Source organism: Mya arenaria, chromosome 6 (genome assembly GCF_026914265.1).
Source record: "Mya arenaria isolate MELC-2E11 chromosome 6, ASM2691426v1".
Classification (NCBI taxonomy): domain Eukaryota; kingdom Metazoa; phylum Mollusca; class Bivalvia; order Myida; family Myidae; genus Mya; species Mya arenaria.
The window spans coordinates 72,042,205-72,064,490 of NC_069127.1; the positions used below are offsets into that span (position 1 = coordinate 72,042,205).

Genomic DNA, 22,286 nt, shown 5'->3' on the forward strand with positions numbered 1-22,286 from the left:
AGATTTGATGAGATTTTAAATCAAAATGAATTTGCATTTTTTTCGGAAAAGTCTGTCGACAATAATTATAAGTATGTTTTTCTGTCAAAATGCCCGAGACTACCCAATCAAAAATGTCTTGAGGTTTCTTGTTTTCAAATATGAAAGAAATCTGATATAAACATGAAAAATAGTGGATTAAGTTCATTTCCTGAGTACAAAAATGCAAATATCTTTCTTTTTTAAGTTAAAATAGCTGCAATCACCACAAAGCCACAAGACATTGTTAACTGGATCACAAGTGATGTCTTATTTGACACAAAACATACCTATTTTGTATAAAAAACATTTCCGAAAAAAATGCAAATGCTTTTTGATTGGAAATATGATAAAATATCTTCTTTCGTAAAATTTGCTCATTTCCCAATTACACATGTATACATATGTTGCAATGGATGCATGTATAATGCTTGCTAAATATTGAACCTCAAAACTAAATAAAAAATTAAATATTTAAATATTTTATGTATTGATCCTTCAAATTTTTTTTTGCACTGTGGATGTCCCTTAACTGATTTTACAGTCAATCATCAAAACATAAACCCTACTGTAATATTGACATATTATCCCCCCTCCCCGTTCCGACCCAAGCCTGCCCAATTATACTCTCAGTTACACCGAGACCAGCTCGGGATGGGCAGAACCTTGTCACTGCTGGTTTACAATGACATGTTTAAAACCATTGTAGGCCCGTGAAGCTAAAACTCCAACTGCATTGGGTTAATGATGACATGTATACAATTAGTGAAGCTCATGAAGTTAAAGCTCCAACTGCGTCTTTGTATGTTTTTACTTTTACGCAGTGTGATGTTGACAATGAGACTTGTACATCTGCTTGCTTAGTTGTAAACCATGACTCCAACCTGATATATTGTTACCTTCAATTAAATTTGACTATGCTTGACCAAAATGTAAAACAAAGACATGCTGAAAAAAAGAACTCTACATGTTGATACATGTGGTAGCTGTTTTCTTTTCTAATGTACCCTATAATTATATTCTCAAAGTAAAAGAGTAAGGAAAATGTTGTGAAATTCAATATTTTGGTAAACATTTTCCACATTTTGCGATAATTCTCTCTGACAAAATGAAATGAATAAACCAATAAAACTCTTTATATAAATGACGTTCACAGTATCATGTTGCCCATTGTATTCAGTTCTTAATGATGTTTAAGTAATAACTCATGCTGAAAACTTCCCAACCCAAGCTTCTACAAAAGGTACAAGTACACAAAATGGGCAACAAACATTTACATTGTCACCGCTGGCTTTAATGTAGACCTTGAAGACATAAATCAGCGCCCAACAAGACTACTGTGCGGACAATGGTTTGAAGTTTGTACTACTGTAGTTCTGAATTCTTGAGGTTTTTCATGTTTTTTTGTGTTTTGATGAAACCGTTAAGTTTTCACATTGACATGGTGATAAAAATTGTTGCCATATAGAAGATAAAGCTCTCCTATATGATTTTCATTGAGCAATGTTTTCACTGTTAGATGTGGTAAATTCACAATTATTTGCAAAAATAAATCCTCCGTCAAGTTAGAGCTTTCTACAGTATTGTCGTGTCCCAGCGTGGCGGGACTAATAACCCCTCCCTCAAACTGAGGTGGTCCAGGGACCAGTCATTTGCCTATGTATCAATTTACCCATGCTTTTTCTATAAATTGGACTTTAATTTGTACTTGACATTGCATTTTGTTATGAATAATTACACATGAAACTTGATGCTGATATTTCAACTGTTCATATGTCAGTAGATACCTAAAATGATGTCTTAACTCTAACAGGGCATACTCAGGAGATTAAGATAAACTGCAGTTTTCAAAGCAAAGCGAATTCAACAGCTCTGATATGTGTGTGTTCCATGGAGTAGATCAAAACCCTGCAAAACTACCAATGAAAATTTATGGCAGTATAATATGGTCTCTTTTTCCACTACTGCCTTCCACCCCATATCCCCCACACCCCCATCCTCATACCCCCCTACCCAATCTGCACCTTCTCACATGAGGTCAAACATAGGCAGGTGAGTAGGAAGCCTAGTATATTTACTTGTAGTATACTGTCGCCTTCTGAGAACCCCGGATCTGAGAACAGGTGGCTCCTCCCCAGCAAGTGGTGACCGTCCAAGCTGTAACGGCTCCCCGGCAACACCGCTGAAACATTGAAAAGAATCTTTTAAGTTAACCATCAACTTAGGGAGACAGTTCCTAAATTCCTCCCGGGCTACACCACGTGTCCAACGGTAACCATCTGTCTGTACTCCAGCCATTATTGACAACCCAGCACCACAGCTGAAGCATAAGAATCAGACATATGAACCTCTGGCAATGTCAGAGAGGTAGATTTGGGTCTCCAAGGCGGTCTTTTGGGTTTAAAAGTGGTAGAATTTCTAAATCCCTTGAATTTTGACTCAAAGACAATGATGGATACAGTGTAAACAAACACATGATGGTTGTTACTATTTTTAGATTATTAGAAGTACATTTAAAATACATCATGGTTCAGAGTCTTGTAAAATGTTGTTTTCTTTAAAGTGACAGATTAAGTGGTATTTTAGAATGGTTGAAAGAATTTGTGGGTTTTAAAATGAAATTTTAAGGCTATTTTTTGTTTATAAAGCGGTAGATTTTGTCAGCAGAGCGGTATACATGTAGGTGTTGGGGATCTCCAAAGTGGTAGATTTCACCTATCACCAATAGAGATCAATTAAATGTCTGTAAGAAATTAAGAATACAGGTAAAGGTATATCAAGGGGTGGTTCCAAAGCCAATAGATTTTGATTGTTCCCAAAACTTTAGTCTGACATTATTCCAAAACGGTAATGCTGAAACATGTACATTTGGATATAGTTAAAAGTGGACCAAATTAGGATAACCCTTCAAAGAGAACGAGTCTCCTACAAAGGCAAGATTTGGAGGACATAAAACAGTATCTTATGAGTCAGCAAATGAATATTTTACTGACCCAATTTGCACAGCAGTTACTGCAGCAAAAGTTTTAGAGGGTTGCGTGCAAAAGAGGCTGATGACTGTTCAAATTCAGTGACCAAGAAAACAGCGGACTTTCTTCAATTGTTCAATAGGTTGAGATCAGGTGGCTGGATTGTATTACATAAGTGGAGATAAAAAATGACAACCATGATCTTGGACAATAAATGCATTGCAAGACTCTGGACCACCATGACTTTCATCTTCACCTGTTAGATGCTTTATAGTCTTGAGATCTACATTATGACTCTTGATGTGTGGCCCTCTGAGTAACTGGTTGAAACACATTGTTAACAGCTCTATTCTGTATCATGCATAAACATCAGTACTGGAACCATAACCTGAGCTTCAAGTAGAGCCTGGTACCATAACCTTCTACAAGTCATGCCAGGTACCATAACCTGCTTCAAGTCATGCCAGGTACCATATTTAGTTTCAAGTCAAGCCTGGTACCATAACCTGCTTCAAATGAAGCCTGGTACCATAACCTGCTCCTAGTCAAGCCTGGTACCATAACCTGCTCCTAGTCAAGCCTGGTACCATAACCTCCTCCTAGTCAAGCCTGGTACCATAGTCAGCTTCAAGTCAAGCCTGGTACCATAGCCTGCTTCAAGTCAAGCCTGGTACCATAACCTGCTTCAAGTCAAGCCTGGTACCATAGCCTGCTTCAAGTCAAGCCTGGTACCATAACCTGCTTCAAGTCAAGCCTGGTACCATAGCCTGCTTCAAGTCAAGCCTGGTACTATAGCCTGCTTCAAGTCAAGCCTGGTACCACATAGCCTGCTTCAAGTCAAGCCTGGTACCATAGCCTGCTTCAAGTCAAGCCTGGTACCATAACCTGTTTCAAGTCAAGCCTGGTACCATAGCCTGTTTCAAGTCAAGCCTGGTACCATAGCCTGCTTCAAGTCAAGCCTGGTACCATAACCTGTTTCAAGTCAAGCCTGGTACCATAACCAGCTGAAAGTCAAACCTGGTACCATAGCCTGCTTCAAGTCAAGCCTGGTACCATAGCCTGCTTCAAGTCAAGCCTGGTAACATAATCTGCTTCAAGTCAAGCCTGGTACCATAGCCTGCTTCAAGTCAAGCCTGGTACCATAGCCTGCTTCAAGTCAAGCCTGGTACCATAGCCTGCTTCAAGTCAAGCCTGGTACCATAGCCTGCTTCAAGTCAAGCCTGGTAACATAATCTGCTTCAAGTCAAGCCTGGTAACATAGCCTGCTTCAAGTCAAGCCTGGTACCATAGCCTGCTTCAAGTCAAGCCTGGTAACATAATCTGCTCCTAGTCAAGCCTGGTACCATAGCCTGCTTCAAGTCAAGCCTGGTACCATAGCCTGCTTCAAGTCAAGCCTGGTAACATAATCTGCTTCAAGTCAAGCCTGGTAACATAATCTGCTTCAAGTCAAGCCTGGTACCATAGCCTGCTTCAAGTCAAGCCTGGTACCATAGCCTGCTTCAAGTCAAGCCTGGTACCATAGCCTGCTTCAAGTCAAGCCTGGTACCATAGCCTGCTTCAAGTCAAGCCTGGTACCATAGCCTACTTCAAGTCAAGCCTGGTACCATAGCCTGCTTCAAGTCAAGCCTGGTACCATAGCCTGCTTCAAGTCAAGCCTGGTACCATAGCCTACTTCAAGTCAAGCCTGGTAACATAATCTGCTTCAAGTCAAGCCTGGTACCATGACCTGATTCAAATCAAGCATTCCATAACCAAATGAGTAACAAACTAGATAAAATCGTGATGCACCTTCTAGTTCCGTCATTTTTTTTTCTGACTACAGTCGTTAAAACAAACCCAACAACACAAATAGAACTATTAACTTTCATTCTTCTTTCAGCTCTTAACAAAAGATTTAATAGTACCATTTATCAAACGATTGTGTGACCAAAATTATTAGCACCATTTTCCATTTCTTTGCAAGCAAACACTCTTTGCATAGAAAGACAATCCATCTGAGAGAGAGCATGGAGAACAATTAAGACCAAACTTTTTCTCCTATAGTGGCGCTGAAGGAACGTTAACAAGACCAGAGCGGGAACGCAACAGGAAGTGAACTAAGTGCGGTGTGCGAGACTCCACCAGGTAAAAAGGGCGTACATTTCCTGGGCAGGCTGCGGTGGCCATTAGCAGAGCAATTTCCCCTCTCCCCAGAAACAGCCAGCACACATTAGCCAGGTAATTACCTGGCCAGGTAAACACCATCCATAAAACAGTGGGATGCCCTATATTAAGGAAACATTTTGCAAAGTTGTTTTTAAAATATTATGAAACAATTTTTCTATGTCAATGAAATTAATGAACTCATTTACTGGTATAAAATATGGCAAAACTTAAATCTTATTATTTAATAAAAATGAAATTTATGTGTTCGAGAAATAATTTACCCAATATTTAAGATTGCATGACTAATTAAACAGACAGGAAGTCTTATTTAATATCTGTTATGGTAACAAGCTTTAAAAGCTAATGATAAAACTCCCAGTTTTTACTTTTAATTTTATCAATTAATTAAACAGCTCCAATAAATATTTGTTGTATTTGTAAACGAAACTGTTAATAGCATTTATTAGCAAGCAGCTGTATCTAACAAGCAGAAAGGGATCGGAGTTACAACGAGTTTGACGCGATATCCCCCTACATCTGATGTGATTCAGTAATTGTTACCAAGGGCTATGATTCTAATTTCATGTAAAAGTCAATTAATAAATTCATTAACAAATCAACACTTGTAATTATACAAGAGTGCATCAAAATCAGATCTGCGATACAATTGCTTCGGGAGTACTCTTGTTAACTGATGATTGTTAGTTGGAATCGTATTAGTTATTAATGGGCAACATTTGCATAAAATAATCGCAAAGTATAAAAAAAAACGTACATTATCAGCATAAATAAATTTGAAATTGAAATCAGATAAAAGTCATCTTTAAATGATCATTTTACTGGTATTCAAAGCTAAGTGGATGAAAAATGTTTTAATTTTGATGATTGTTATTAACAATGTTAAATATCAATTGCGATTACAATACCATGGAAATTGATAGGTGTTTTTTTTTCAAAATGTTTCAAAAATACAAAATGGAGTCAATTTATGTAAAATTTGTAGAACTCCATTCTGCTTTTCTGTTTACAAAGTTTTCCATTTTTTTAAGAAACCAAACTGGTTAACCTCACCAAGCCAAATAAAGCCCCCCACCTCCCTCCAATCCCATACAGGGTACTAAATGTCTCCCAATTAGATTCAATTTGTCATTTAGCATAAAGAATAAAGCATATTAAATTCATTATTTTCTAATCTACTTTTCTCTGCTAATACTTGTGGATGCATAATGGTACAGTTATTGACAAATTCAACGACTTTTGTGAAATTAATTTGCAAGCAGTCTTCGTTTCCTCCAGACCTAATCCACTAGCAAAAGCTAAGCCCCATATAATCCTTTTCAGTGTCAAGGCATTTCAAGAAATGACTTTTCCCAGTTCTGACATTTCATTACTGTGAATTTCCTTCCTAAAATAATTGACAACCAAGGTGATTTTTTCTCAGAAATAAGAATGAAATCAACAATGCATCATTTCATTTCACATTACAAAACTCTCACAAACAAAAGAAAGATAAAGTCAGGATTTCTATTAAAATCATACGAAACTAATGGAGGGAAGACATATTGTAGAAAAGATGACAACAGAAATGAAATTATCCATAAATATAGCAACTGTAAGTTCACTTTTGAGATACAAAATAAAACAGGAACAGGGGAAGCTATTTGTACTCCAACTTTGAAAAGGAAGGTTACAACTGCAGTTTCTAAATTCAAAAATAAAACAAAAGCCTTACAATGGTTTGCAATTTCTAGATTCAGAACTAGATTCTAGTTCATTGTTGCTCTAGTTCATTGTTGTTCTAGTTCATTGTTGCTCTAGTTCATTGTTGCTCTAGTTCATTGTTGCTCTAGTTCATTGTTGCTCTAGTTCATTGTTGCTCTAGTTCATTGTTGCTCTAGTTCATTGTTGCTCTAGTTCATTGTTGCTCTAGTTCATTGTTGCTCTAGTTCATTGTTGCTATAGTTCATTGTTGCTCTAGTTCTTGTCATGTGCCTGTAAACAGGCTTTATTTTTGAAATTTTGACTACTGAGCTTGTCCCTTTAGTTTTTGTTGTATTTGAAATAAACAAAAGCTAGAACATGGGGTTGTTCATTGACTAGAACATAGGATTGTCAGTCGACTCAAACTAAAGGTTTTCCAGCAACTAGAACATATGGCTGTCCAGTGACTAGAACATAAGGTTGTCCAGCGACTAGATCATATGGTTGTCCAGTGACTAGAACATAAGGTTGTCCAGCGACTAGATCATAAGGTTGTCCAGCGACTAGAACATATGGCTGTCCAGTGACTAGAACATAAGGTTGTCCAGCGACTAGATCATATGGTTGTCCAGTGACTAGAACATAAGGTTGTCCAGCGACTAGATCATAAGGTTGTCCAGCGACTAGAACATATGGCTGTCCAGTGACTAGAACATAAGGTTGTCCAGCGACTAGATCATAAGGTTTTCCAACGACTAGAACAAATGGTTGTCCAGTGACTAGAACATAAGGTTGTCCAGTGACTAGATCATAAGGTTGTCCAGGGACTAGATCATATGGTTGTCCAGCGACTAAAACATAGGATTGTCAATCAGCTCAAACTAAAGGTTTTCCAGCAAGTAGAAGATATGGCTGTCCAGCGAATAGAACATATGGCTGTCCAGTGACAAGAACATAGCACTATTGACAGCCTTTGCTGGTTCACAGCAAAACTATGTTGCTTATTGACTTGGAAGAACTTTAATTAAAGTCTGCCATTTTCAAAGTAAGGTACTTATTTGCAGATTAAAAGACCATAAATAGCCACAAGTGCAGTATCTCTTTCAAGTTAATTATCACATCTTTTTGCAATGCAATGCATTGGTGTTGCGCATTCCTGACTGACTGCGCAAGGCATTTACTTACTTTCCCTAACACAGTCACATTTTCAGACAAGGCTTTTTGCTGTGTGTTCTTGCATTTAGGTTGGGAATAGGTTGGGAATAAAATTCAGCCTACACTATCATAGTTTTTGTTCGTAAAAGGTACTCACAACCAACACCAATGTTAAAGCCTCTAACACCTTCTAGTACAACATTTGCTTGAGCACCACAAACAACTTCGCTCCACCCATCCATCAACCATCGGCCACTAACTATTCGAGCCATAATGATGCCCAGGACTTCCTAAATTGCCTAATGCCCTACCAGGGGACTTGAATACATTTTCCATGACAAAATATTTTCATTTTCTTCCCAGGAATATCAATATTTGAACAATTTGCTGTAATTTAAGAACTGCATAACTAGGACAATGCTGTGTTTTTCTATCACTTTCTATTGATTATGAGGAGGAAGAAAAAGTCTTGTTTTCACAATCATGTTTTTGTCAAAGAACAGCTGAAAAAGGCAATCTTTTGATCACAGCGGTACATGTGTTGGTATTATTGTTTTAAGCTCCATTATTGAAAAGAAAACATTTTCAACTTAATAAAAACTACTGTATTTGATGAGCAAAAGAATGAATATTTATCTGTTACAAATCAGAACATGAGATCTGCAAGCGGTGCTAAGGCTTGTCTGTTTTTTTCCCCCTCACAGTTGAAAAAGGGGCATAACTCAAAAAAGTTTTTACAACCAATGTTATGGGCTTTGCTACACATGCGCATAATATACTGGTGTCACATGTACTAAGTTTCATGTGAAGATCTTAAATGGATTTTGAGTTAAGGCCAGGGTTAAAGTTTTAAAACAACAATGTCAATACGAAGACAAAGGCTATAAAAAATACCTCAACATTTTTTTCCTTTAAAAATCGAATTTGAACACCCAATATTGAATTCATCTTTAACACAGGAACACCCAGTATTATCTGACTGTACTCAATGTGAACCTCCATTGCTTCATGTGTTGGTGATTGATGGGATATTAATTTTGTTTATGCATTATCCATTACAAAATGAGTTAACAGTTATAAAATGTCATTAATTAGCTATTTAATCAAGCATGAGAGCATGGCCCAAGGAGCGGAGGGAAGAGTTGATTCTACAGACAGCATGTTAGGCAGTGTATCAGCCCATCTCCAGCACTGAAAGGCCATAAAAACTGAACATAAAATGGGAGCTAATAATAATGAATAGCTCTTCAATGTGGAGATAAAGATGTAAAGCTCTCCAAATGGAGGATCAAAAATGACTTGGTCCAGAAAGTGTGCAGTTTGGTGTGGAATTTCAGCAAAATGACAGAATCAATAGCCTGGAATGATGAAGTGATAAAATGAGGAGAGCGGATATAAAACAAATAAAAAGATGGCAGAGTAATTAAAGAAGACTAAGCTCCAGTCTGTTGCCAGGCAGTAAAACCAGGTGGAGCTGTTGCCAGGGCCTGAGTCAAGGTGTTTGGGAAGAGAAAGGAGCAGTTCCAGAATTGTGGTAGACGTTTCTCTCACCCCTCAAGACACACTCGTGCATTTAAATTATACAAATTCTCAACTGTTTTTCCTATTTGGTCATCAATTATCAAAGTCAGAGTCATGGCCTTGCTCCACATGCATAATGTCAATATTATTTTGTGAACTCAATTTCATATAAATATCATGTGAATTTTCACCAGTCATAGCCAAAGGATACAGCATGACTCTGCCATCGCTGTTGGTGACACCTTAAAGGCAATGACTGAATTTCCAATTTTTTCAGTAAAAAAAACGGGAATTTTTGTTATGACATGGAGTACACATCTCAGGTTTATCTCAAACCGCATGTCAAAACTGAAGAGATACTCCAGACAATATCCATATATGGGTATAATCCTTCATAGCAGCAAAGGTCTGTATGAATATTGCATTGGTGTGGGAGTGGGCCCTGTACATGTGGTGAAAACATGAACCAGAGTTTCCGGTGTACATCATGGGTGCCTTAGTACAGTATGAAAAAATTGAACATTCCCTATTGCATCTACGTGAAAGAGATACATTTGGTTGCATCACTGTGAAATAGTGTTTAAATATGCCATGGCAAGCCACATTTCGAGTATGCATGTTTATTTGTTTGTTTTGTCATTTGACTTTTGATTCTTGAGGCTCCCTACCCCCACCTGAATTTTACAGATTTTTCTCAGGATTACTCAGGATTCGAGAGGGTGATACCCTGTGTGCAAAAAATCAAAAAATATTTTTTATTATTGGATTTGCAAACTAGCAAAATACATTGTAGTTTAAAGCTTTAAGCAGAATTTGTGTAGAAAATAAACTTGGTAAGCAAAAGGAGAGGAGGTCACAATCCTGTTCTCTGGAGGGGGGTTCTTGCCCCACTTATTGCACTGTTGCGAAAACATTTGCAGTAGCGGCAATACTTTTTTGTGTAGTGTGCACTCAATCATTAATGAAAAGGAAATTGACTTTCAGTAATTTGATGACATTGAAAATACAAACGCAAATTTTAACAATTATTTGCTCAAAGCAAAATATATTTGACATGAAGTCAAAGTTTTAATGTTAAAGCTGTCCTTTTTAAACAAGACATAAAATTAACTTTAATTGATTTTACTCCATAGCAAAATAACACCATTAATTGAAGACATCTTCACATTTTGTAAAACAATTTCATTCCTGTCCCATAAAAAAGCCATTCCATAGACTGAACAGGGAAAGAATTAAGAATGTTCCCAGAAAAAGCAATCAAGAAAGATCTCCGAATTCACCATTTTTTGACATTGACTACTGTCTGGCTTCGGCAGTCCTAATGGAATTCTGAGACAGCATAGAATTAGTGGAACAAGTTACTTTCCATAGTTCCCAATCAACATCAGAGTACCAGGTCTGAAGCTTGCATTAAGGAAAAGGCTGAAAAGGGGGAGTTCATTACAATAGGGCACTTTCTGAGCAATGAATATCAGTCTTAAAATCATAAGAGCAACTGTAAACTAAGAGCACTTTCTGAGCAATGAATATCAGTCTTAAAATCATAAGAGCAACTGTAAACTAAGGGCACTTTCTGAGCAATGAATATCAGTCTTAAAATCATCAGAGCAACTGTAAATTAAGAGCACTTTCTGGGCAATGAATATCAGTCTTAAAATCATAAGAGCAACTGTACTTTTTAAGGGCACTTTCAGAGCAACGAATATCAGTCTTAAAATCATAAGAGCAACTGTAAACTAAGGGCACTTTCTGGGCAATGAATATCAGTCTAAAAATCATAAGAGCAACTGTAATCTAAGAGCACTTTCTGGGCAATGAATATCAGTCTAAAAATCATAAGAGCAACTGTAAACTAAGGGCACTTTCTGAGCAATGAATATCAGTCTTAAAATCATCAGAGCAACTGTAAACTAAGGGCACTTTCTGGGCAATGAATATCAGTCTAAAAATCATAAGAGCAACTGTAATCTAAGAGCACTTTCTGAGCAATGAATATCAGTCTAAAAATCATAAGAGCACCTGTAAACTAAGGGCACTTTCTGAGCAATGAATATCAGTCTTAAAATCATCAGAGCAACTGTAAATTAAGAGCACTTTCAGAGCAATGAATATCAGTCTTAAAATCATAAGAGCAACTGTAAACTAAGGGCATTTCCTTAGCAATGAATATCAGTCTTAAAATCATAAGAGCAACTGTAAACTAAGGGCACTTTCTGAGCAATGAATATCAGTCTTAAAATCATAAGAGCAACTGTAAACTAAGGGCACTTTCTGAGAAATGAATATCAGTCTAAAAATCATAAGAGCAACTGTAATCTAAGAGCACTTTCTGGGTAATGAATATCAGTCTAAAAATCATAAGAGCAACTGTAAACTAAGGGCACTTTCTGGGCAATGAATATCAGTCTAAAAATCATAAGAGCAACTGTAATCTAAGAGCACTTTCTGGGCAATGAATATCTGTCTAAAATCAAAAGAGCAACTGTAAATTAAGGGCACTTTCAGAGCAATGAATATCAGTCTTAAAAGCATAAGAGCAACTGTAAACTAAGGGCACTTTCTGTGCAATGAATATCAGTCTTAAAATCATAAGAGCAACTGTAAACTAAGGGCACTTTCAGAGCAATGAATACCAGTCTTAAAATCATAAGAGCAACTGTAAACTAAGGGCACTTTCAGAGCAATGAATATCAGTCTAAAAATCATAAGAGCAACTGTAAACTAAGGGCACTTTCTGAGCAATGAATATCAGTCTTAAAATCATAAGAGCAACTGTAAACTAAGGGCACTTTCTGGGCAATGAATATCAGTCTTAAAATCATAAGAGCAACTGTAAACTAAGGGCACTTTCAGAGCAATGAATACCAGTCTTAAAATCATAAGAGCAACTGTAAACTAAGGGCACTTTCTGAGCAATGAATATCAGTCTAAAAATCATAAGAGCAACTGTAAACTAAGGGCACTTTCTGAGCAATGAATATCAGTCTAAAAATCATAAGAGCAACTGTAAACTAAGGGCACTTTCTGGGCAATGAATATCAGTCTTAAAATCATAAGAGCAACTGTAAACCAAGGGCACTTTCTGAGCAATGAATATCAGTCTTAAAATCATAAGAGCAACTGTAAACTAAGGGCACTTTCAGAGCAATGAATATCAGTCTAAAATTCATAAGAGCAACTGTAAACTAAGGGCACTTTCAGAGCAATGAATATCAGTCTAAAAATCATAAGAGCAACTGTAAACTAAGGGCACTTTCAGAGCAATGAATACCAGTCTTAAAATCATAAAAGCAACTGTAAACTAAGGGCACTTTCAGAGCAATGAATATCAGTCTAAAAATCATAAAAGCAATTTTAAACCAAGTAAAATCAGCATGTTTGACCCCAATACCTCAAGTATGGGGAAATTTAAAATTATTAATCAAGCACGGTTTTAGATTGTCCCTTATTATAATCCTGTGTGTGTGGGGGGCGCAGGGGGGGGGGGGTCTCAAGGTCACAATCGTGTTGCAAGTTAAGCCCATTATAGTGCTAAAAAAAAAAGAGGTATCAATCAGGTTTGCAAGCCAAATAACGCTGCCATCTCCTTAATAATAATAAAACTCATTTCATCAGCCCTATTACTTCCAGTCTTACAAATATGAAATGTCAAACAAAAACCCTAGTGCAAGAAAGAAAACAAGACCAGTCTGGCCAATATGCTCCATACCACTGTAATGAATGAACACAAATCAACAAATCTATCATTTTCATACATTTCAATTCCTCAGAGACCCCACTACACAGTTCAATTTCTTAACAGGTATTTCCAATTAATTAGCAGGGGCACCTGTCAAATTGCCCCGCCAAAGACATCCATATCAGCCCTTTGTGGTCTAATTGACTTTTGATTAACTACTAATCCAATCTCTGGGTCAATCATTCAATGATGCATTATGGGATTACTTGCAGAACTGTGGTAAGATTCTAGCAGTTGATGATAAACAAGAGGAAATTTAAGTAGAATGAAATGTAAACCAATAAGGTTATGGCCTCAGAGTCCATAGATGTTCATACACTCATAACTACAGCTCCATCATATTTATTAACAAACATATCATGAAATACCTTTATATACTTCATCATTGCATTCAGATAATTATTTCAAAACTGATAGTTTGAATAAAAGAGCTACAGCATATTTGTTTGAAATTGCAAGCTGAAATTGCAATTCATCATTTGGCACTCTCTTGGCATTAAGCTGAACATCTTGATCAAACATATACTGTCCAACACTTATTGATATCAATAAGAGGATGTTCAGCTTCACTTTCTCCAGCCTGGATCCCCAGTGTGCGTGTGTGTGTGCACTTCCAGTTTAAATTAAGTCATTCTCCCAGTTTGAATGTGGTCTTCCTTTATGATCATATGTTCTTATAACGTCCCTCATCTAGGATCAATAAAATGACACCAAATTATAACCTCAATAAAATTTATAAAATAAAAATATTTTCTGGCCACCAACTTTCATTTTACCAAAAACTTTTAATTTATTTTTACTCCATAACCATTCCATATAAATAGGACTGTAGGATACTTATTAGATTATATTGACAATTTGTCAATAAATATGTGCGCTTTCTGATTTCATCAATATATTGATAATGTCTTCAATATTGCCCTTCTACATTATTGTTAATGTCTTATATTGACAACGCTATTATTAATTTTATTGTGGATTGGTAAAAAAAAAAAAACTTTATAGGCAAGGTTTTCTTGCCACTGAGTTTTGTGTGACTTGTAAAATAGAGAAAAGAGAAAAGAAATATGGGGATATGCAATGCACATAAATAATTTTTTATGGATTCATGTCACCTTATATTTGTTTTTGACATGCAGATAATCTAGACTGATTCAAGTGTGCCAAACTAGATTTCAGGGACAAGTTTTTAACACGATACCACAAAAATCTTTTCTGTGCATTTTTTCCCTTTTTGGGGTGTTTTTGACACCAAGGGCACTCTACTACAGTACTATTGAGCGATGCATCCATGATCAATTAATTGACAATAATCCTGCTACTATACAATAGGTGTCAGAGTATAAATGAATCAGAATATTAAGTTAAATGATTGCCCAGTTGGTGGCAAAGAGATATTGTCAATTTCATTCAGTCAATATTATTGTCCATTTTACTGATCATTGTACCAGAGTTGGGCCGATTTAGGTAAAGATATTTTCTTCCCGAATCGTCATGTATTAATTCAATCAATTTTGGTCTGCATTTCAGGAAAATTGTGGATTCAAAGTTACAATTTTGATTGTACAAACATTTTATAAGTATTTAAAGGATAATCAGCTAGTGATTTATTTCAGTGCGTAATGTACACCTGTGGTTGTGGGACCTATGGCCACAACAATTAGATGGTAAAATGAAAATATATTGTACAAACATGGAGTATGGGATTGTAGATGACCAATTTTTGCATACCGCAGATCCACAGCAAAAAAGGTAAAATGAACGAGCTGAACTCAAGCATAAGTCGACACTATTGTTCCATGTAACAGCAGACCGGGGGAAAAAGACTGTACAGGGATGGGCTCCATTACTTCGGAACAATGCTTGGGCAGCTATCCAGCGTCATTGTTTTATATGATTTTATAGGAAGGGGTATTGTTTACAATTTGATTTAAATTTGATATGTCCTTGTCAAAACTTTATATGACAAGGTCAGGTTTTCGGGCTCCTAAATGCTACCAGTTTGTAAAATTTGAGAGAATTCAATTGTCTGTTTTTGATACTGAGATGTTAAAATCCACACATTCAATAATGCATAGCTAAATGAATATACATAAATAAAATGTGTCATAGTAACTGTATCTTTCAATAAACATCCATCAGACAAAAACTGGCATCGGATCAACCAAATGAAAAAATCTAAACCAAAAACTAAAATTAATTACTTTTAATTTTAAATTTTAATTAGCCACTGGTGCTATATTCGGAGCTATCAAAATATTTCGATAAGGCCAATCGCCATTATTCTTGGCGCCTTTATTGTCTGGGACCTTTGAAGTTTACAAGTGGTGAAATTTTTAGATACATTTCATCAATTATTCATTGTAATTGTTCAATATATTTCTACCGTTATCTTCATCTAGTCCCAATAATCGTGATTGGAAATGATTTCACATAATTATTTGATTATTTTCTTACTGTACTGATTAATTAGTACTTTGAGATTAATCTTATGTATAATTTAGAATAACGATAATGGTAGAAAATAAAATAAATAAATAAAACGAAATGCATATATATGTAGTCTCATGGAAGCCCCATTTTCCTGTTTGGCCAGATTAAAACTTTTTTCTTAAAAAATAAGACTTTTTAAAAAAAAAATCTTATTTCCCAATTACCTTACAGAATAGTGTCTACAGAAAAGATAAAATGATTTTATTTAAAAAAAAATATTTTTTTTTACATATTTTAAAGTATTTCTGCAATAATTATTGTGTTTTTATTTTTCAAAAAAATCAACAACATATTTATGATTTATTTTTTATAAAAATATGACAGGCTTTGTTTTTTTTTGTTTTTTTACCCAAGATATTTTATTCCCCCCCCCACAGACACACACACACACACACACGCACACACACACACACACACTGGAGCTGCTTATGGTAGTTATAAATAGAGAGATTGTGCATCACAACACATAAGTGTACTAATCTGACTGTAGCTACACATGCATGTAAAACTCCCAGTTGAGTTTAAAACTTGTGAATATGTCTTTAGTCTCAACATGCTATTGTACATGCCGTTCTTAATTTGTATAATATACGCATACTTGGATGACATCGTGCACAAAAGGATGTCCACAAGTATGCATACCCATACAAGTTGTAATCTGCAACCCTTCAATACCAATTTTAATGTTCATGTATTAAGAAAAAAGACGAAAATATAAGTAAAGGCTCCAAAAAAGATAAAATTTTAAATGTAAAGTGGTCTCTTTCTCGTACTGGTGTAGCATGACGATTTTACTATCTTGTCCATTATTGTGGAATTCATTGATTTCGTGCCTACAATAATTTTTACAATTCATCTGCTCACGAATGGGACAGCTCCATGCAATGTTTGTTTTGACGCAAAGCCAATCATGTAAAACACATAACTGTCACGAACATTGTGTGACCTAAATATAACATCTTTACTCCTGGCGTGTTATTTTTGTGTTGTATTATTTGAACGATTGTGGGTGTTCGTTTTTGTGTTTCGCTAACTGTAGTCTTGCATGATACATGCTATGGCGAATAACTTTGACCCAGTTTTCACAGTTGGAACACGGAATGATACCTTAACATGCAAAATTGTCAATTATAACACTGGTCATTGATTAACTAACTATAGTAACAAATTCTGGTGATTTTTATTTTATCAATTTTGAGAAAATTATTTGCAAAGTAATATCATTATCAAAGGCTTGTATCTGAACGAGTATTGAACATAAAAATTTATCCACAATTGATATATTTTTAAATGCAATCACATTGCACTGTTTATACAATGTTGACTGATCATAAAAAATTATCAATAAATATATATTTTTAAATACCACTGTTTACATATTTAAAATTTTGTGACAGTATTTTTTTATTTATTTTTTTGGACATAAAGCATTTCAGATTAACAAAAGAAAGATTGTGAAGATGATCTGATTTACAATCTGCGTTAAATAAGATATTGTGCAAAAGTAGAAAATTACATAAAATGATGCTATTGTTTTCAGTGAAAGTCTGTTATTTTTCAATTAATATGAGTTGAAAAAATATTGAATTGCAAACAGCACACATTTCGTCAATTATGTAAATTACTAAATTCCCCCATTAAAACAAATTTCACTCAATTAAATCCGAAAAACATGTATTACATTTCACATTTTTAACAACAAATAAACATTTTACACAATTACAAAAGAGAGGCACCGATCACCATTAAAAATATCAATTTCAACAAACGTAGCAAAAAATAGACCAAAATTTGTGACTAACATTATTATTGTCAAAAGGATCATTTTAAGCAGGGATGGCACATGTCTGCCGATAGGGGACTTTTGTAAATTGGTAATCAAATACAAGAATTGTAAAAGTCGATCACACTTGGCTGTCGTTTGTGTTTATACAGCGCACACTTCGACCATAATTAGCAAAATTGGTACAGTTAATTATCATGTGTGATGTTAATGAAGATATTTTTTCACATCCAATCCCCAGAAAATTAAAAAGAAACAAAGATTTTTTTTTAATAAGAATTATTGGTAATATACCATACATCATGTTGACAATCTTATTGCATATAATCTAAAATTAATTCATTTCATTTAATAATTCACTAGTTTGTTCATTAATTTGTTAACGTTTTGTTTAATTTATTTTATTTGCTTTTTTGTGTATTTCCATTTACTTAACTTAAAATTAATTAAAAAGTTCATTATAATTTTTTTTCTTTTAACTAATTCTTCCAAAAAGATAAAATTGTTCAGCAGTCATTTTTTAACTGTTTACCTATAGTTATTTGAAATCTGAAAATAGATCGTGTGTCTGCGAATTGTAGTGCAATTTTATTTAACAAGTGGTGCACATGTGGTGTAATTATTTTACTTTATAAATTTGAAGTACAAACAATTTTATTCTTCAATTAATATAAATGCACCAATTTCTTCACAAAGATGTGCAATAAATGAATATAATATTTCACTTTAATATTCTGAATGATTCTCGGCCGCATCTCAACAAAAAGAGTATTGGTGTTGTTATTTTTGATGGTAATGATATATGCTTTGCTACAAATAGTTTTATTGGTTATTGCAGGAAAATTAAAGCTCATTATAATGACCCATTAGCTGCAGTTTTGATGTAATCAAATGTAAATATATCTAGAAATGTTGACGAAAATATCAATGTGATAAGTTATAAATTTTATAAAAATAATGACATTTATTTTTTTTACACGAAATGTTATGCCAGCGGGAGTAATAGATCCGGAGTCCTTTTGCGCTGTAGCGGGGGACTGTATGCACTTCAGGACACAGTCAAGAGCTAGTTTCGTAGGTTATTTCAAGTGTGGTAGAACTGGTCAACATTCAATGTATACTTGTTGATAAACATGTGCATTACTTAAAGTCAAATATTGAATCTGCATTATGCTTTCTTCTCTCAATGTAATTTTAAAATAACTGATAATAATTTAATTCATAATCGCTCACACCTATAAATTCCCCATAAACCCACATCATAAAGGGCATCAAGATGGCAATAAGGATATGCAGATGTTGGAAGTCTTCCTCAAAACTCCAACCGAACATCAGAGGCGAAATCAGCAAGAATTACTTTAACTATATTAAGTTGGTTGTCTTTGGCATCCCAGGCAGCTTTATAACTGTCAATACTTGTGTTTATTTCAGAAGTGATAACAAAATTCACCCAGCTAATTAAGCAATTACGATCAGCAGGAGAATACCTTTTTTCCATAAATGATGAATTATGGATTGATTTTTGGTAATAAAGAAATAAACTTTGATCAAATTTGGAAATCTTGTTTAACAGTCTAGGGCTATAAAGGCGGCTATTGAAACAAGAATAATGAAACAAAATGTTCACTTTTTGTTGGAGAAAATCGGGGAAGGGAATCACATTGTTACAAGACAAGACCTTTGGACCTGTAATTATTTTATCACCATGCGCAAGGTGACAAATCATAGTTGAATTAGAAAATAGCTGTCACATAAGGGACCAGCAATATTTGTAACCGCTACCATTAGATGTTTTTCAAAGATTGTCCCCATTATTATATGATTGAGATAGAAGTTAGAAAAATATTTTTGAGATCTCTTTTCTAAATTTAATGGTGGTATATTTCTCTCATTTTGGTATTTTGAAATATGAATATTTTTTGTTTAAATAATTTCAAACCTTTAAATTGTTACTTTCAGTTTCACAATTAAAAACGCACTAATACATAGGTATATGTATACAGCACATGTTTCAATCTGAAGTATACATGTAGCAATAACCATATCCAAGGGAAAATTCATTTGAATCTTTTCCCAGCCCTAAAGCAAAGAGAAATAAAAACATTGTCTATTTTGCATGTTATAATTTTTTAATTCTTAATACATAGAATGATATATAAATACGATACAGTGAAAAATATGTTTCAGAAATTACAAAAAGCGTCTTTCTAAACATGGAATTACTTTTCCTCTTCAGCACTACAGTTAAGGGTTGTAATGGTACTAAATATGGGTTGAGCGCCGATAATAATCTTACATCTGTTTGCATCAGTATGCATTCGTTTGTTACAAGAGCCTGCCTTTAACATGGTCAATTTATGACAATTTTGTAACCAACATTTTGACCAAATCAAAGATGGCTGCTTTACCGGTGTAAAATCAACTTAAATCAATTGAACGCCTATGCAGTGATCTCCCTTGGTGTTTTATAATGCAAGGGAAGTAAGCACTGTGTGGAGTTTGAGTGATTAAGATCTGGGTTCAGGCTCAAAGCTAATGTGTATGTTAAATGCCTGTATGTTTGCAACTCAATGTGCCAGCACACTTTTACAATCGCCATCACACTTTATTGAATGAAACCAAGGTGTTCAATACAATTTACAAAATAAGATAAGGGCGTATAATCCACTTTCAGTGAAAGGTTATCTGTAACTTGGCCTCCCACATCAATAGCCTCCCTATCACTCTACTAATAAAGGTAATTTGCTTTATTCCGTTTTTAATTTCTCACATTGATATTAAAAACATTTATACAAATTAGTGAAATTCCCTAGAGTTCTATCTAATTGTTTGACGTCCATTATGTTAAAACTTTAGCACCTCAGTTATCTTCAAAGTAATTATTTGTTTATTCGATTTGCATATAACAGACCCATGAACATATTTCATATATTTTTCTTTTATTTTCAAAGGTTAGAAATTGTCTTATTTATATTCTAATTTTTTTTTCAAATGAAATTCTTTTTTTGAATATACAGATATAAGCCGATTAAGAATAAATACGGAGCAATTATTTAAATACAATACGCTGACAAAAGATAAAATGGGGAAGATCAAAATTAAATATAATTACAAAGTATCAAATATTTACATTACTATGACATCAAAGCAATTTTCTCTGCATCCTCCGATGGGATTGAAGCATCTGTTTTAGGGGTTAAATGTTTTAATTTCTGTAATTCTACGTAAAATGAATGGCTCTTCCCAACATAAAAGGTTGGATTTCATTGGGCACACGACTTTGGACAAGATGCATTACTTTTCTTACCCAACAACGTCAATTCATAATTATTCTTAATTTTGCAGATAATTTGCGACAATTTTTGTGAGCCAATTTTTTTCTTTCAATACTGTTAATGAAAATTTGGTATTTTGTAACTCTTAACTTCAATTAAATTGTTGAAACAAAATAATAGCCGTTTCGGATTCAGATGTAGAGGTTGACTAAGGAGGCTTTTACAGCTAACCCATTGGATAATGCAACCATTTGGGTTTTTTTTACAGTAAATTAGCGGATACCTATGAATGTTTTCACTAAAATCCCTTGTTTGCTAAAATCTTAATTATTTTTTTTCTACATAGTAAAATTTTCTTTATTTGTTGGCTAGAGGTAAAAGATGAATTTTAATATGTTACGGAAAAGTAAAACATGTTTTGTACTCTGATTGATCAACTTACTTTTATTACCTTGAAAGTAACTTTTGGCTCGTAGGTAACTAACGCCAAGACGCAATATGGACAGCTTATCAAGCTTGGAGATGACGCTCTGTTCGAACGGCAGGAGTGATGCTAGATGATCCAGCTCCCCGTTTAGGCGTTCCCGATGACGCTTGCTCGGGTTGCTTTTGGGAGGGTCCTTTGTCGGAGTTTTTACACTGAAAAGGGGGAAAGAAACTTAATTTAATTCAAGTTTTGTAATAGTTTGTTTCAAGTTCCTGATGTTGTTCATAATATGCTTTTCTGACAGTCTTTTGTTGGAGGTTTCACACAAAACAAAATTATTGTTCTGTTTGTTAACCACTTCTTTTAAGTATATAATAAATACATTGAGGTGTTTCCAATGTCGAATATTTGTTCTACATGATCTTCGGAGGGTCTTCTCGAGGATGTTGATAATTTGAGTTGTAACATTGCAATTATGATTTCAAATGGGTTTCTTAGCCTGATAGCTATATAACTTGAAATAGATAGGAAAGAACCATTCTTAACACCAACGTTCATTAAAATATTACTAAATCTAACCACTAAAAGTTACATGTATAAATATCCCCTTAGCCTTCTATTTCTCATTCTTGATCTTGAGATTTATACATTCTGAGGTAACACAATTGATTTGTAGCTGGGCGCACTGGAGTATGCTAGGTACACCCCTTTTATTGGAAGCATAACTTGTAATTGCTGGAATATTATAACAGTTGGCAGAGAAAGGAAAACATGAGCACTTCAAATTACAAGTGTATTAGAGAGAAATGAAATCAGGAGCACTTGACATTACAGCATACAAGAGTACTCAGGAATTCAAGAGTGGGCTCTCAAGTTACAGCATACAAGAGCACTCAGGAATCCAAGATGGGCACTTAGGAATTCAAGATGGGCCTCTCAATGGTGAGTGATTGCCTGAAGGGCTCTTCACACCTATTGAGGGTTGGGCCTTTCCTGGGGCTCCTTGTGAGGCAAGGGACAGGCAATGGGGAGACAGATGGGCTGTTCTTGGTCACAGTGG

The 22,286-nt window shown here is 34.8% G+C and overlaps 1 protein-coding gene across 2 annotated transcripts in view; it reads right to left on the reverse strand.

The window, feature by feature from the left end:
• Window positions 1-22,286, reverse strand: part of LOC128236504 (uncharacterized) — a 54,374-nt gene that overhangs the window by 14,610 nt on the left and 17,478 nt on the right. Inside the window, exons 2-3 of one of the 2 annotated variants that reach the window (XM_052951391.1) lie at window positions 21,251-21,438; window positions 2,097-2,200 (exon numbers count right to left, since the gene is read on the reverse strand). In XM_052951391.1, coding sequence (XP_052807351.1) covers window positions 2,097-2,200; window positions 21,251-21,438 — 292 coding nt within the window. Of the gene's footprint in view, window positions 1-2,096; window positions 2,201-21,241; window positions 21,439-22,286 lie in introns of both variants that reach the window. The other variant, XM_052951390.1, reaches the window with a different exon arrangement.